Raw genomic sequence first — 14,848 nt, forward strand, 5'->3', positions numbered from 1 at the left:
CCCAGCCTATTCTGGTCATTACCATGTATACATATTTAAGTGCATGAGTACACACATACACGCTAAGGAGATTAGATCACTCAAACAAGATGAGAAATCCCAGATGCAAGCCATGGATGTTCTCCATTTATACATAAAAGACAGCCCCTTGGGGAATCTAACCGCTCTTCAATTCCAAAACATTTAATGGTTCAGAGAGGATGTGGATCTTAATCCTGCAAACACTTAAACGCGCTGCAGTGTAAGCTGTTAATAGTCTGAAGAAGTCAAGTGTGTAAAGCTAAGTACATAATTTAGTTGCAAATTTGAGGTCTTAAAACACTACAGAATGTATTGCTTTTAAAACTTTTAGTACCTTTTTTCCTTAGCAATAGCACACAAAGCGGGAAGAGATAATCGCAGCTTGAAAATCTTCTAGAAGAATTCTTGTAAAACCTAAAATTACACTCTGAAGGGGCAACTGTTATAACCTTTATGGCCACAGATGCTGCAAATACAGTGGTCTAGGGATTATCTTCAAATACACAATGCTAAGGGTCCAGCTGAACAGCAGGGTATCTATTCTTATCACAGCAGCAAGTCAGAAAACAGATAGGCAAGAACATCACTAAGTTATAGATCTATAGAAGGGAATTCCTAGTTTTACAACCAGCAAATGCAAGTAATATGTATAGCCTAAATCTGAATCATCAAAGGGGAAAGATGACAAATAAGGACCGTATGATTATATTGCCTTTCCAGAGGGTTCAGAGATTGGATATTTTAACTGCAGTGAGCCTGCTCTTAATGGGCAGTAGAATTTGAAATCCTCAAAATACAGATGAGCTGGCTTCTATGCATGTGGGGTTACTTGGAGAAGAGAAGACAAAAAAAATCAAGGACTGGTAGGGAAAAAAAATGCTACAGGGAACATCTCTGGCTTAAGAAGATACTTTTAGTTTGGAGACTGTAGTTAGACACAAGAGGGACAAATATTTATATCTCTGCCTCTCCTACAGTATTGTCATTCTTCTTGACTGAGAGCCCCTTTTCCTGTCAACAAGTCTGTATTACTATGTAGACAAAAATGAACAGATCTTAAACAGCCTGTTCCTTTGTCACACATCTAAATACAGCAACTAGAAAGTGTTTCATTGTATTGATCACTTTAATTCTAAATATCTTCAGTTTCGAGCAACAGTGACTTTAGGTTAGTAAATAATCAGATCACATTTGCTTCCAGATAGTTAAAGTACAGCATTGACCACGTCACTTATTCTTCTCATCTGAATGCAGATGGCATCAGCTAGGAGTAGTCTTAGTGGGACGTAGTGGATGCATTTGAGATATATGCTCTCTGTTGACCTGTACATGATGCTATAAACTGTGATATTTTATATTCTGACACGGGACTCATAAGCATTAATCTCCATCGCATGTCAGGGCAGGCTACACAACAAAAATTTAACAGGTGTTTGAGGACTGTTGGGAGATATGGGAAGTTTTATTATCCAGTGTTTTTCATTAGATCCTGTCTTGATTTTATATCTGTGGATTGTATTTGGAATTCATGACAGCAGATCATTAACAAAGTATTATATGCAAAGGAGGAATAAAAACACACAGGCAAGACTGAAAGAAACCCCACTTAAATGTGAAGTCTTCTTTTCCTAATTGCTGCAACTGCATTAAAATCCTGTCAATCCCACCCTATGACCAATTTCTATCAGCACCAAGCCACACAGTTCAGTGGGACCACACCAGTGTCACTGGGGCTCTGACAGCACCCAGCATTCACCATTCTCCTCAACCTTTCTCCTCACTTTCTTTTCTCAACTTGCATTCGGGCAATACTGTAGTTTAATAGTAGAATTTGTCTCTGCTTTTTACATTTTTTTTGGTATCTTTTATGATGATTTCATCTGACAGTTTCTGCAATAACTTGATGAAGGCATTCTTTAAGCCCATGGGTGGTCTCTGAAACATAAAACTGAACAGTAGCCTAACAGGCAATTATTAGAAATAAGATAAATTTATTTAATTTGAGATTTTCAGGCTCATAAAGAAGTGTATTTAGATTATCAATAGAAATAGGATGCTCTGCTACTGACAGTAACAGTATTTGTACAACTCTGCAAAATAGTTTTTGAACATTTTGTTTATTACAATTTCAAAATGAAGCCTGTGCTTTGTTCCTGTGTCAATAGATTTCTGTCAGTTCTAGTCATGCTCTGTTCTTTTAAGCATTTTAAAAAACAATGGTGTTAACCTAAAAATTCAGATGGCCAAACCATCAGAGAGGGAAGTTAAGAGGGCACCAGAGATTGTGCTTCCAGTTTCTTCAAACTACACATGATTAAAAAATGTTTTCATAATTTGCTGTGCCAAGAAAGTGCTATCTGCAGTCAGATATCTTAGCCCTCTCCAAGAAAAATATATAGATCTACCTGGGCAACAGACAGGAAACACATTTCCCATTAGTGTGTAGTAGGGAGAATCTGTTCCTCTAAATACTTGCTTAAAGCCTCAGCAAAGTCCAGTGGAAAACTGCTTCTGTCTGTGAGGACTTGTTATTTCTCAGTTTCTCGTTACTGTTTGAAGAGACGTGAAAACAGAAATTCTGGGTGAATCCTCAGCAAGCTTAAATCAGTGCAACTCTAGCCAGCTAAAGAGAGTTGATGATCTGTTCTCCTCCTCTAGGGTGCATTTGTTGTTACCCTCCCATTCCTTGTTGTATACATATAATTCCACTGGCTTCACATATGATATACACTCAGTAGAATTGCTGAGAAATTTTCCAAAACCATTTTCCAAAAATCAGGATATACTGTTTTGCTGAAACTGTCATTTCTACGAGAAACGTATGAGTTTCACTATAATCTGGAAAATACTCATTTATTTCCATTTCCAGCCATATAGCTGGGCTAACAGTATATCAGCAAAAGCAGAGGAAACCTCACTCATGTGCTACCTTTCATGATCCTCAGCTGCAAACTATCTCCCCTGTCCTGGAACCAGACGTTTTCATAATACAAAGCCAAAGAATGTGCTTTTTCTGCTTTGGTGAATGTGTCTTTTCCTTGCCAAGCTAGCCACACTTTATTTATTTGTATATTTAGTGTTATTAGTTAACCACAAGTTAGGATGTACTGCTACCAGTGTGGCCATGTCTGTGTTTGGCCACAGCTGGAGTTGGCTACTCAGTGAGACTCCCAACCATGTAAGCCAGTCCCATGTACAAGGTAAAAACTCGGATGAGAAATGTAGGCCCAGAAAGAAAGAACAGAGCTGTTACCACTACAGTCTGGGAGGTTTGATTTTAAATCCCCCTTCTTCTTGAAGGATTTCACCAAAACACATTTTAGTCTTTGTCGGACAAAAGGTTTTGATACTAACAAAGGTAATCAGAAAATTTGAGAAAAATATTTCATTAGTTGTTTATCATATGAAAAGGTTATATCTGTCAAGAATATTTTTCTCACTTGCATTTTAGTAGAACGCATAATTTAGTCAAGACTTTTATCCAGTAATGTTAATTTTTAGTTGACAAAAATCAAACGTAGTAGTTCAAATAGAAACACACTACAGTCAGTTAGGTGAAGAATATGAAGTTTATGGCCACCTACAAGACCAATGCTTTGGACCTTATTCAAGTAGTGTACATAGTAGTGTACATAGTCTATACGGGCTAAAGAATTAATTCTATGTTTCTCTGCTTTTTAAAAATTACAACTTATTCCATTTTATGCACACAAATATCATCGGAGATAGAAAGAGACGAAATAATAGTTGAGTTGCATCATACCTAAGCAATCAATATAATTATATGTCACTGCTACAGTTCAGCATGGGTAAAACAAAGATTATTCCATTAATATTCCATCAGCCAAAGTACTTCCCAGACTTCTGAACATTCAGCACATTCTGCAAAAATACAGCTGATAGACCTTTGAGTTAAGTTTCAAGCCATTACGTAATAAACAATACAGAAGTACTTGAGAAACATAAAAGAGTACGGGGCTGATCCAAAACAATTGAAGCTAATTAAAACCTACCACTGATTTTATTTGGCTCTCAATAACCCCTTTAAGTACTGGAAATGGATTTCCTCCGATTTATACTAAACCTTATACTGCTTATCCAAACCAAATTACATTAGATTTTTACACTGAAGTTCTTTACTGCATAAGTCAAATGTAGTATATACAAAAGGTCAAATATGTAAGAGAATTAGGAGCTAAAACATACTGAAGATGTCATTACTTCTGAAAGCTAAACAGACTGTCAACACTGAGCACATTTACAGGGCAGTTTTAAAAATCTTCTCCACAAATTTTAAAAGCATTTTGAAAAACAAATGCCACTCAACAGCCATGCAGTTTTCAGAAAAAGCCGCCAGCAGAATAAACATGAGCAAGTTTAACCTCTTGTAATGATGTAAAGTTAGCCAAAGAATAATCAAAATAAATAAATGCATATGACTGTTACTGATTCTCTGTTTCTATTTATTTGGTGTCGAAGATAGAAATGGGAGACAGAATCAAATGTCTCGCTCTGAACTGGAACTACCAGTGTGTCTTAGTGTGTCTTAGGGACGTTTCAGGACATTAGTTTCAAAGCTGTTAGACCATGTTTTGAAATCCAATGAACCTTAGCTAAGTTAAAAGTCACACAACCCACAATTTGAAGGGAAGATTGGAATTTGACTTTAAGGACAGAATTGATTAGATTAGACAAAGAATGTTAGCAATTTATTGTTTCAGAATGGACAAGTTCGCTTACCATTCTCATATACAACCTGGCACAACTGAAAAATAAATTATTTTTACAAACGGAAAGAACTAAAAACACGAAAGGGCAAGAAAATTCATCACTCTCAGATGCTTTTGGATTTGCTCAGAGCTGTGGGCTCTCAGCCATCTGCTCCTTACAGGAGGGATGTTATCTGCTGAAGGCAACTCTTCTTAAACATTCTGCATTTGGCATTACTACAATGACCCTTTGAAGCTTTGCAGGGAAATCTCCCCCAGCTTCCAATTTCTGCTCACAGTTTTATTTGGAGTTACCATCTATGTTCTATCTCTGCACAGGTAACAAGTGCAGCAACATAGGCTTAAAGGGCTTATTCAAATTTACTTTGCCTACAACAGCAGACAGGATTAATGGTATAGCACTGGGGATTCACTGAAGACAGACTTCCATTCATGCCCACAATTTGAAAGAAAAGGCTTATAATAAATCACATACAGTGGGCAGTTTTAGCTTAAACTTAATTGGATTCTTCTCTAATTGTTCACCTTTATTTACAAAATATCTTTGAGAGCCTCTAAGTGTCAGAGCTGGGGATTCACCTCTCAAGACAACAACCACCTACCTAAGTGCTTCCCTCAGCTCTCAACCCTTGCTTCCCTCCTCCTGTGCACCAGCATGCACACTAATCACTAGTTCATCCACCTAGCCTGCCACAAGCACTGCCTTTGTTCCAGATGATCCCCTTATTTACTTTGGAATTTAGGGCTTGGATATAACTACAAATAGCATTCATGGCTTAGTCTGGAGCTAAATACTTTTAAGACTCACAGGTGATTTCTCATTTCCAGTTCGCACCTGAACATCTATATGCACATATTTGGGAACGTACATGTATTGGCAAACACTGCTGGTTAGTTTTCCTGACCTATTTACCTAAAATGTTTAAGGCTAGTACTCCTTTATCCATAGTCACTTGCCTGCTGCCTGCTCTGGCCTGCTCCCCCAAAGGCGAGTGGAGATAATATAATCTTGTTAAATACTGTATAAGACATGCATTTTGCATATATGAATGATCTAAGGTGCACTGTTACAGAGATCACTAGCATGTTGTCAATAATGCTGGCTGTATTTATGAGAAAGACTGTTCCTTCTTTCATGTTTTCTCAAGGATTCCTGATACACGTACACACATATTGGAGCTGCAGTCACGTACTTATGCAGATAACCATTAAATCGGTCCAACCTAGCTGCAATGCCTAAGACTTAGTATCAGCAGAGCCTTCTTTTTTATCTGAAATTTTAAACATCTGCAATAACTCTACTTTCAACATTGCCTAAGTCCCTGCTCCTCGTCATCCAACACGGCTGTTTTCTCCAGTTTATCACTATCCTATTCCCTCCTTAATAAGTCAGCAAAAGCACTTCTGCTCAGGCTTCGTGCTAAGCAAAGAGTGAAGTTCATTTATAGATGGGACATAGGAGTCCATCTTAAATTAAATATGTACTTAAAAGCTTCACTGCTTTTTTTCACTTACATTGCTAAACTGGAAGTTAGTCCTGGGATGATTTTCAGAGCTAACCTTACCTCTCTCTTCATATTTCTTCATACAATCCATTTTTGGGAAATGTTTCTCTGTGCTGCAAAGTCTAAATGCTCCTTAGCGTTGATACTGTTGCTCCCTATGCTGTGTTTTCAGGAAAGCTTTAAAATGTTTACAACAGTGATGTCTTGTACTACATAATCATGTACAGTATCTTAAATTTGTCCTCTACTCTACAGCCTTGGTTTTTTTTTCCTCCAAAACATTCTGCTACTTAATAGTATGCTGCAAAATTGTAGCATGATTTCATATTACATCATGAGTGAAGGGTGCTTTCCATAGTGCAAACCTGTTTTACAAAGTCTATGGTATGCTTTAATAAAACAATGTCAATAAATTACTGTCTAAAACTTTTTTTTTTTTTTTGAAATTGCTACCTGCTGGAAAGACCTATACTGCCATAAACCTGCCCTAGAATTATTTATTTTTTCATAAATCCACTGTCACTGACACAACTCTGTCCCCACGAGAACTACATTTGGCCAGTTGTCAGCTCTTTCAACCATACTATGCTCTTGCTCTTCTGTTGCTGTAAGAGACTGCAAGGCTGATAGCAGCAGAAGGAGCTGGTAGAGGAAAACCAGGGAAGAAAAGATGAAAGGTTTCTTTACTCCAGCAGCTGTTATTGTCACCTCTTTTGGTCTCCTGCATGATCCATGATGAAAGGTGTTAATCCTCCTATAAATACCACTCCATCATGATTAGCAGGGGTCAAAGAAGTACTTTAATGTTTAAATTTTGTCAGAGATCCAGAGTGTCTCTATTTCCAGTTCTTTATTTTGTAACTTGCTTGGTAAAATACCTCTTTCTTTCCTGTTGTCTTCTTTACAAATACACGCTTTGGGAAAAACAAATTGTAATTTCAGCCATGCAGCTTTATAGGATAAGTTTATTATATTTGGTAACAAACCAGAAAGTTATCTAGAGAATTATGGAAACTCATCATAAAAATTTCCTGAATGCTTAGGAGAAATTTACATGCTTTAGAAACTGACAGAAATGAAAGACTGAATTCAATACTCAGGTTGTGCCAGTGATGCCTTTTAAAAACTTGCTGGTCTGATGGAGCTGAACTGCTTCTTCCAGTGAAGAGACTCAGGGTGTGTGCACGGAAGATGGAGGCTGCGGACAGCAGGGTGCCATGCCTCTGCCTCCGCTCCTGCCCCGGGACCTGCCGCAGGCACACCTGCTCTGCAAGGGGCCACCAACACCAGCACCTCCTCGAGGCAGCCCTCGCCCAGCGTTTCCCCTTGCAGAGGTTTAGCGGTTGGCAGGATGCAGCGTTTTGGTGTGCAGGGCTTGGAGACTCACCTGTGGCAGCAGCAGCTACGTGTTCCAGGTAGGTCTATGCATTCTAAAGAGAGCGTGACACATTTCTGCGGCCCGCTGTACACCCGTGTGTGTGTGAAATACTTCAGTGTCTGCATGGGCTGGGGGCCTAGAAAGAAAAAAAACCAAAAAAGTTTACAAAATCTTAAACACTGGGCCACTTCTCTGTCCTCTGCCAGACATTTCCAAAGAGGCATGTCTCCCACCAAGCCTTGAAGCACCAAGTGCTTGAAACCACCAGCTACTTGCTGTAACACGCCCTGCATTAATGGTGTCCAGCGCAGGAGTTTGTGGTTATTAAAGCACAAGTACCAAACACCTCTGGTGATTTAAGGAAAGGACCCATTCACATCGAGCAACCTGAAACGGGCCCTTTCCCAGCACTTTACCACGCATTGGGGAAGAAATAGAGGTAGCACCCCGCCGAGCAGGCCCCGAGGCGCAGCCCGGCCCTCACCCTCACCGCCCTCACGGCGGCACCGGGGCCGGGGGCGGTCTGAGGGCCGGCCCCGCCGCGGCCCCCTCGGGAGGGGCGGCATTGAGGCATTAAGGGGGTGGGCGCCGGGAGCCGCCACAACCACGGCGGCTGCGGAGAGGAGCGGGGCCGGGCCATGGCGGGGGGCGGCCTCTGGCTGTGCGCGGCCGTGCTGGGCTGCCTGGCCGCCGCCACCGCCCGCCGCCCAGGTGAGCGGGGCCGGGGGGGGGGGCACGGCCGCCATCAGGGCAGCGGGGAGGGCCGGGGGGCGGTGTGGCAGCGCCCCCGGCAGGGAAATGCCCCGCTCCGCGTCGCTTAATATTTCTGGGAGAAAAGTCCACTTCAGGACAGCATGCTGTACGGGAAACTACTAGAAAACAGTCTATAAGCATATACTTACGTGTATTTTTCTTTTTTACTAACTTTTCAAGGTATTCTCTCAGAAGTGGACGTGAGTGGTGGAAAGTGTTTTAACACCCCTTAAAGTAGTGCTTTCTGTAAGGATGTTTAATGTGTGCATGCTGGTTGTACTTGCTTCGTTGTTTGTTGTATAGCATTCATCTTCTTGTTTCTCTGCCTTGCAATATTGTAACTGCTACAACATCTATAATTGTGGGGTTTTATGCTTCTCATCCAAGCAAAGGGTATCTTTCAGGTGAATAGTTACATTTATTTTTATACTTTGCTTAAAAAAAGTGTTTCTCTAAATAATCATTTCAGGGTAACTGCTTTCAGAAAGTCACCTTCTTTCTATTCTGGTGTTTTGCTGGAGTTTAAATCCACAAATCCATCTGAGCTCCCCTCTGTTGTAGCAGTCCTAGCTCCAATTAGTGCCGTGGGATGCGGATATGCAGCGTCCTTTGCAGTCAGTCGAAGCAATAAAAAGGACACAAGATCAGAGTGGGCATGTGCTGATGTTTGTGTTTGTCCACTTACAGTCACCGGCCAGATCCTGGCCCTTGGAGAGCAGGAGATATAAACTGCTGGGCTATCTGCACCCGAGGAGCTGTGCTGCCAGTCAGTGCCTGGACCACCGCTCCCTTGGGACCATTCCCCTCGCTGGCCTGCGCCCAGCACTCCCTGACAGCTCCTTAGCCTAGACCCTGCCCAAGAGCAGGTGGAAACCATGTATCAGCCCTTCCCTGCAGATGTGAAGGGGAAATTCAAATGTCTTTCCTTCCTAAAACTCTTTTTTCCGATTGAGCACCCTGGAGGTGGTCATTGGGAAGCTGTTTAACATCTCTCTGTGGAAAATAGGCTCCCGTGTTTTTCAAGAACCTCTTTGACTTTTTATTAACTTGGTGGTGTTCAGGGTACCTGTTACCTGACCCCGTCACTGTACAAACCCCAGTGTGTTGCCAGCAAGTGCAAGAGTGCAGTTCCCTGACACTCAGCCTAATGATCTGCTTAAAATAGTTTAATTTTTTTGTCTGGATGAGCTTAAGTAGCCATGCCTCTCAGAAGACAGTCCTCCAGAAACAATTGCCATTGTCACTTTGGAAATTTAATCTCTGTGTCTCCCAAAAAGGTCTAATCCAAATATTTTATTTTATTTTTAGTTTTTGCATTTTAATCTGTTCAGATAGAGAACTGGAAAAATCTGCCCAATATAGAAAGCAACCAGGAAAACAGGTCTCAGAATAACCTGACATAACAAATAGATACCATGAAGCATGGGAGCAAACAGAGCAGAGATGCATTAACCAAAATGATTTATTAATCCTGAGCTGAGCTATTTGTACTGCTTAAGGAAGTTTTCATCATGTAAGCTCAGGACTGGATTTAATAATGAGGCCTCAGTCTTTTAGTTGAGAGCAGTAACCTTGATCAAGCAGAGCGCTTCCTATTGCTCATGTCCAGCACAATGCTATCCTTGTGTGTAAGTTCTTGCAAAAGTTAAATTATTTTCTGGATTAGGGTCACATTTCTCAGTATCTGGCAGGACCAGAAGGTCTGGGAGGGATCCAGGGAAAGCTCGTTGTATTAATCCTGACTATAGTCAGCAAACAGTAAATAGGGAATCAAATTCTTCCTGGCAGGCAGAGACCTCTGTTAACAAGCAACAGAGAGCTATAAGACAGTATACAGGGTGTTTGTGGAAAAAAAGGACTGAAAATTATAAATAAACTCAAATTCTAGGGAAACAGTTACACATTTTTCTCAAGATAGACTGCTTTTTCAGCAGACAGCATGTCGTATCTAGACCTCCAAACACAATGGGAGAGTTTGACTTCCTAGAAGTAAGCATCTCCTCATAGTTAGTTTGTGTTGCCCCTAGGTTAAGTTAAACTAATAGTGCACACTCTACAAAGGAGGCTGAATTTCAATCTCGATTCTTAAGTATTTATTTGTGTATTTTGTAATTATTTAGAAGTTTGACTTCACTGTTCTAAAGCAAAAATTAAAAATTAAAGTTACTAAATATATAAATCACTAATATGTTTAAAGGTCCTAAAAGAAATAAAGGGAATATTTCCATGTATGTAGTAAGATTTTATTCAAGAATAATCATTCTTAAACAATATATTTTGTTAAAGCAAACTAACACGAGTTTTTCATTTTGTGTCAGAATAAGTCAGGATATTTTGTGACTGTAGATGCTGTAAGTCAACAGTAGGCATATAAGTCTTGCCATACTTTAATGTACCTCCTATACTAGACAGAGCTGGTAGATAAGCTTACCCTGTAAGTAAGTTTCCTTAACACTTTGAGTATCAGATGCTGTTTTCAGTTCCTTACTATTTTGTCAGACTTGACTCATTGGGCTGAAAACTGCTGGGGGTTAGACATAGGCATAGCTTTTCCGGAGCATTACTGCAGAATTGGTGTTAGTCATTCTGAGAATGAAGTTGAAAGAACTGCTTATATCAAGATTACTTCTTACAAGTCCTGAATAGGAAATAAAGATTTCAGTGGAAAATTTAGCCATCTCTCCTAAAATGTCTGTGATTTGAGCAGGTCTGGTCTGCAGTGGTAACTTTCTCACAGCGAACCCAACATTGTGTGTGTGTCCATCAGTACAATAGTTGTACTTGTTTCTGCTGTTGCTGGAGGTAGGCAGCACAGCAGTTACACGCAGATAAGAATAGTTTAATCTGTGTTACTGACGATGGACATTATTTTCAGTTGTTTTGCAGAGTGGGTGAGGAGATAGGAAAGGAAAAGAAATCAAGCGGTGTTAGACAACATGAGATTTCTAAGGAATAGCTCTGGAAATACTAGCATACTTTGAGAAAGGAAGAGAGAATATATGAAGAGCTGGGTGACATTTTAAAGTGATGTGCATAATAATAAGAAACATAATTTGATCTTTAGTAGGATTTATAACCCTGTTACAAGTGAGTACAGTCAGCTGTTTTAGAGATCTATCAAACAATGATCTAATTAAACTGTAGAGGAAAAAAAAATAAAGACTTGTCTCGTGTCTAGCTTGATTTATTAATGGAAAACGTAACGGATATTAATTGTTTCAGGAGTGTTGCAATTACAGGAAAGAAAACTAATGAGGGTGCTGTAAGAAAGGTAGAATTCCAATAAAAAATAGAAGACAGGAAGAAACTTTCACCATGGCTCATAAACTACTTGTGCTGAAGCTTGCTTGGGAAACATTTCAATAACACACATGACTGACCTTTGATTCTTCAAGGGCTTTTCTTCAAATTCTAACGAGGGATAAGTTCTCGATAAGGTCAACTTGTATGGACATGAATAGCCTACAGGCTACGACAGGCAACTCAGAAGCACAGTGGTGGCACAGTCAATCACATTGACTTCCATCTGCCCTTAGAGGATAGAAGATAAAGCTATTGTTACCTGCTTGGGTAGCCTAAAGCTATATCAGATTAAATCTTTAGTCTTTGAAAGGCTATAGGATTCTCATACCATGCTTGAAAGAGAAGAGGTCTGTTTCACTAGCGCATCTTCTTCATTTAAAGGGTGGGAATTCACTGATTTGGGAACTGTCTTATAACTGTGGTTATCTGAACAATGATTTGAAAGACTATGCTAGATACTGCATTATTGCACAGTTTGAACCAAAAATGTTTTTGCAGTCTATGACACAATTAGACCAAGCAAAATATGGGGCAAATATAAAAAACAAACAAACAAAACAAACAATCTGTACGTGAGAACTGAGATATCAGACTAATAATACTCAAAATATAATATTATGGAGCTTTGCTTACAGCTGTATTTTTTAATTCATGTTAGAGGCAAGAATTGAGATTAACTTTATCATCCAGTATAGACTGAAATTCCATTCACAGTCAGCATCAGTTGGTATCCATTTTTAAAAGCAAGATACATATATATATATATCCCATTTTGACATCCTCTTTCTTTATTTTTCCCTACTTTAACTTCCCAAGCACTTTGCTGAGCAAGAATGGCCATTCATTAAATTGCAGGTAAAAACAGCACAAGCCAGAACTTTTACTCTCATTGCCTTTGACATAAGTCATCTCTGATTCCAAAGAGTGGTCTCAGAAATTCTGGTGTTTTGTTTTATTTCTGAATGAGTCTGCATTTTTAAAACTGTTGCTAATACTTTTTCAGATTCTCAATCCTAATTTTACCTAGCAGTAATTTAGAGTTTATTTTGAGGCCATAAGGTCACTTAAATGTCCCAAAATACGTTTGTATTTATTACAGTTGAGCATGCCAGCTATGCAAATTGATTTAAAATGTGTAATAAAGTATGGAAACGGATAGGTACTTACAGTATAATCTGCATTTATACATGCAAAGTATGTGCAACTATTGCATCCATTTGAGGGAATTCATTTCATACACAGGGCCCTGGTAAAGTGGTAGCCTATATGCAAAAGATGAACCTTTGGATAATCCTTTTTCCTCAAGAAGTAAGAGTTTGATCCTCTCAAGTATCAGACGCTCCATTTTTCTTCAGGTTATTAGGTTTTGTAAGCATCAGTGACAAGTCAAAATCCAGAGAGGAAGCCTAAGCACTGTTTAAATTATAAAAGCTTTCCACCTTTTCAACATCTGGAGTAAATACTTAACATACTTATTAATTTGCATTTATTGTCCATTTAAACAAAGGAATGTTACCACGTGATGAATTCTATTAAATTTTAGACTGCTAACATAGCTATTTGTTGTTGTTGTTTTTACTAAGATTTCAATGTTTTTCAGTAAAAGTGGTCTCATACCATTCCGTGCCATCTTCCAGTTAAAAATACTTGAAAGCTTTTTTTAATGTATTTGTTTGACATTTCGTCTCAATGCTCTTTCCCCACAGTTCTTGAATGCCATCCTGGTGGACATCAGATCCTAAAGAGCCCTTACCGAAGTGTCGATTTTGATTCATCCCACATCCAGCAGTCAGCTATTCAGGATTTAATATGTGACCATTCCCTAACACCAGGCTGGTATCGCTTTATGATTTTTGATAAGCCTGCTGAGATGCCAACCAAGTGTGTGGAGGTACTGTTACACCTCATTTGTTTATGGAAAAATATACATGTTTTTCATATGAATTTTTCAGTAAGATAGGTATAAAAAATGACACAGTTATGGAGACTGATGTGAAAGAATGTAAAGCACCTTTTTTTCTAAGTGTGTGGCATATTAAAGTATGTTAACTGAACAATAAAGTCTTATGTGTTGAAAAATTTTACAGTGAATGGACTATGGCAGAAGATGATAAATTAGATCACTTTTAGAGCATTCAAAAAATGTCATTGATAGTCACTGCAACAGGTGATTTTCTCAGTGCTAGCGTAGCAGGGATATCATGTTGTAAAGCTGCAGCTGTGTGATGGTCAGTCTTTTCCTAAAGCTATGTGCAAGCAGTAGGAAGACTTGCAGCCACATAATCCCAGTAATTGAGGAGCTTTTAAAAGTGATCATGTCGGAGAGAAGAGATTACTCCTAAAATGAATTGAACTAACAGAGCTAACTGCAGATTAGTTCCTTTATCATCTGCAAGTCCACTAAGACTCAAGAACGACGTAGAATATTTACCACTTTAGACTTGCGATGCTTGATTTTGAAGCTATCTTTGTAATAGTTACATTTGAAGGAGATATATCTTTGTAGCTTCCTATTTGAAAATATTTCCTTATTTAAAAAAAATGTCATTAAGCATCATTTTACCTGTGATCCTGTGATTTTTATACTGAATTGAAGTTGCCTGGGTTCAGTCTCTTTAAAAACAAAACAAAACCCTTTTAAAAGGAATGCAAAACAGTTGAAAATACTACAAAAATTAAATTGAGTTTGTAGCACCTTTTTTTTTTTTTAATCTTTAGAGTGCTATAAAGCCACTGAAATACCTTTAATATGCAGCTGACTCGAGGACTTAAAGGGCTGTGTGCAGAGGCTGTTGTTATCCATGCTGTTATCCTGCAAAAATCTTGAGCAAAGTCTGTTTCCTGAAGGAAGGACTTTTTATCGGTTAGATTTAATAGAAACAAATTAACTGAATAGTTTTATTTCTTCAAAATGGACACATCTACAAAAGAACCAATATGATAAACCAGGAAAAAAAATAAAGCGTTTTTCAGAACAGAGGTATGTAGAATCACAGAATGGTTTGGGTTGGAAGCAACCTTAAAGATCACCCAGTTCGAAGCCCCCTGCCATGGGCAGGGGCACCTCCTACTAGATCAGGATGCCCAGTGCCTCATCCAACCTGGCCTTGTATTAAACCATCAAGATACCTACTCTGATAATCTAGAAGAGTATTAAA

The 14,848-nt window shown here is 39.1% G+C and overlaps 1 protein-coding gene across 6 annotated transcripts in view; it reads left to right on the forward strand.

The window, feature by feature from the left end:
- The first annotated feature begins 8,134 nt into the window (after nucleotides 1-8,134).
- The window catches only part of VWDE (von Willebrand factor D and EGF domains), a 42,333-nt gene continuing 35,619 nt past the window's right edge, over nucleotides 8,135-14,848 (forward strand). For 5 of the 6 annotated variants that reach the window (XR_014580106.1, XR_014580107.1, XM_083825148.1 and 2 more), the window contains exons 1-2: nucleotides 8,135-8,345; nucleotides 13,397-13,581. Coding sequence is in view for 3 of the 6 variants with exons in the window: in XM_083825148.1 (XP_083681274.1) it covers nucleotides 8,273-8,345; nucleotides 13,397-13,581 (258 nt within the window). In the remaining 3 variants the exon portion in view is untranslated. Of the gene's footprint in view, nucleotides 8,346-13,396; nucleotides 13,582-14,848 lie in introns of those variants that run through there. The other variant, XM_083825151.1, reaches the window with a different exon arrangement.

The sequence above is a fragment of the Anser anser genome (assembly GCF_964211835.1).
Source record: "Anser anser genome assembly, chromosome: 2".
In the NCBI taxonomy this organism is placed as follows: Eukaryota; Metazoa; Chordata; class Aves; order Anseriformes; family Anatidae; genus Anser; species Anser anser.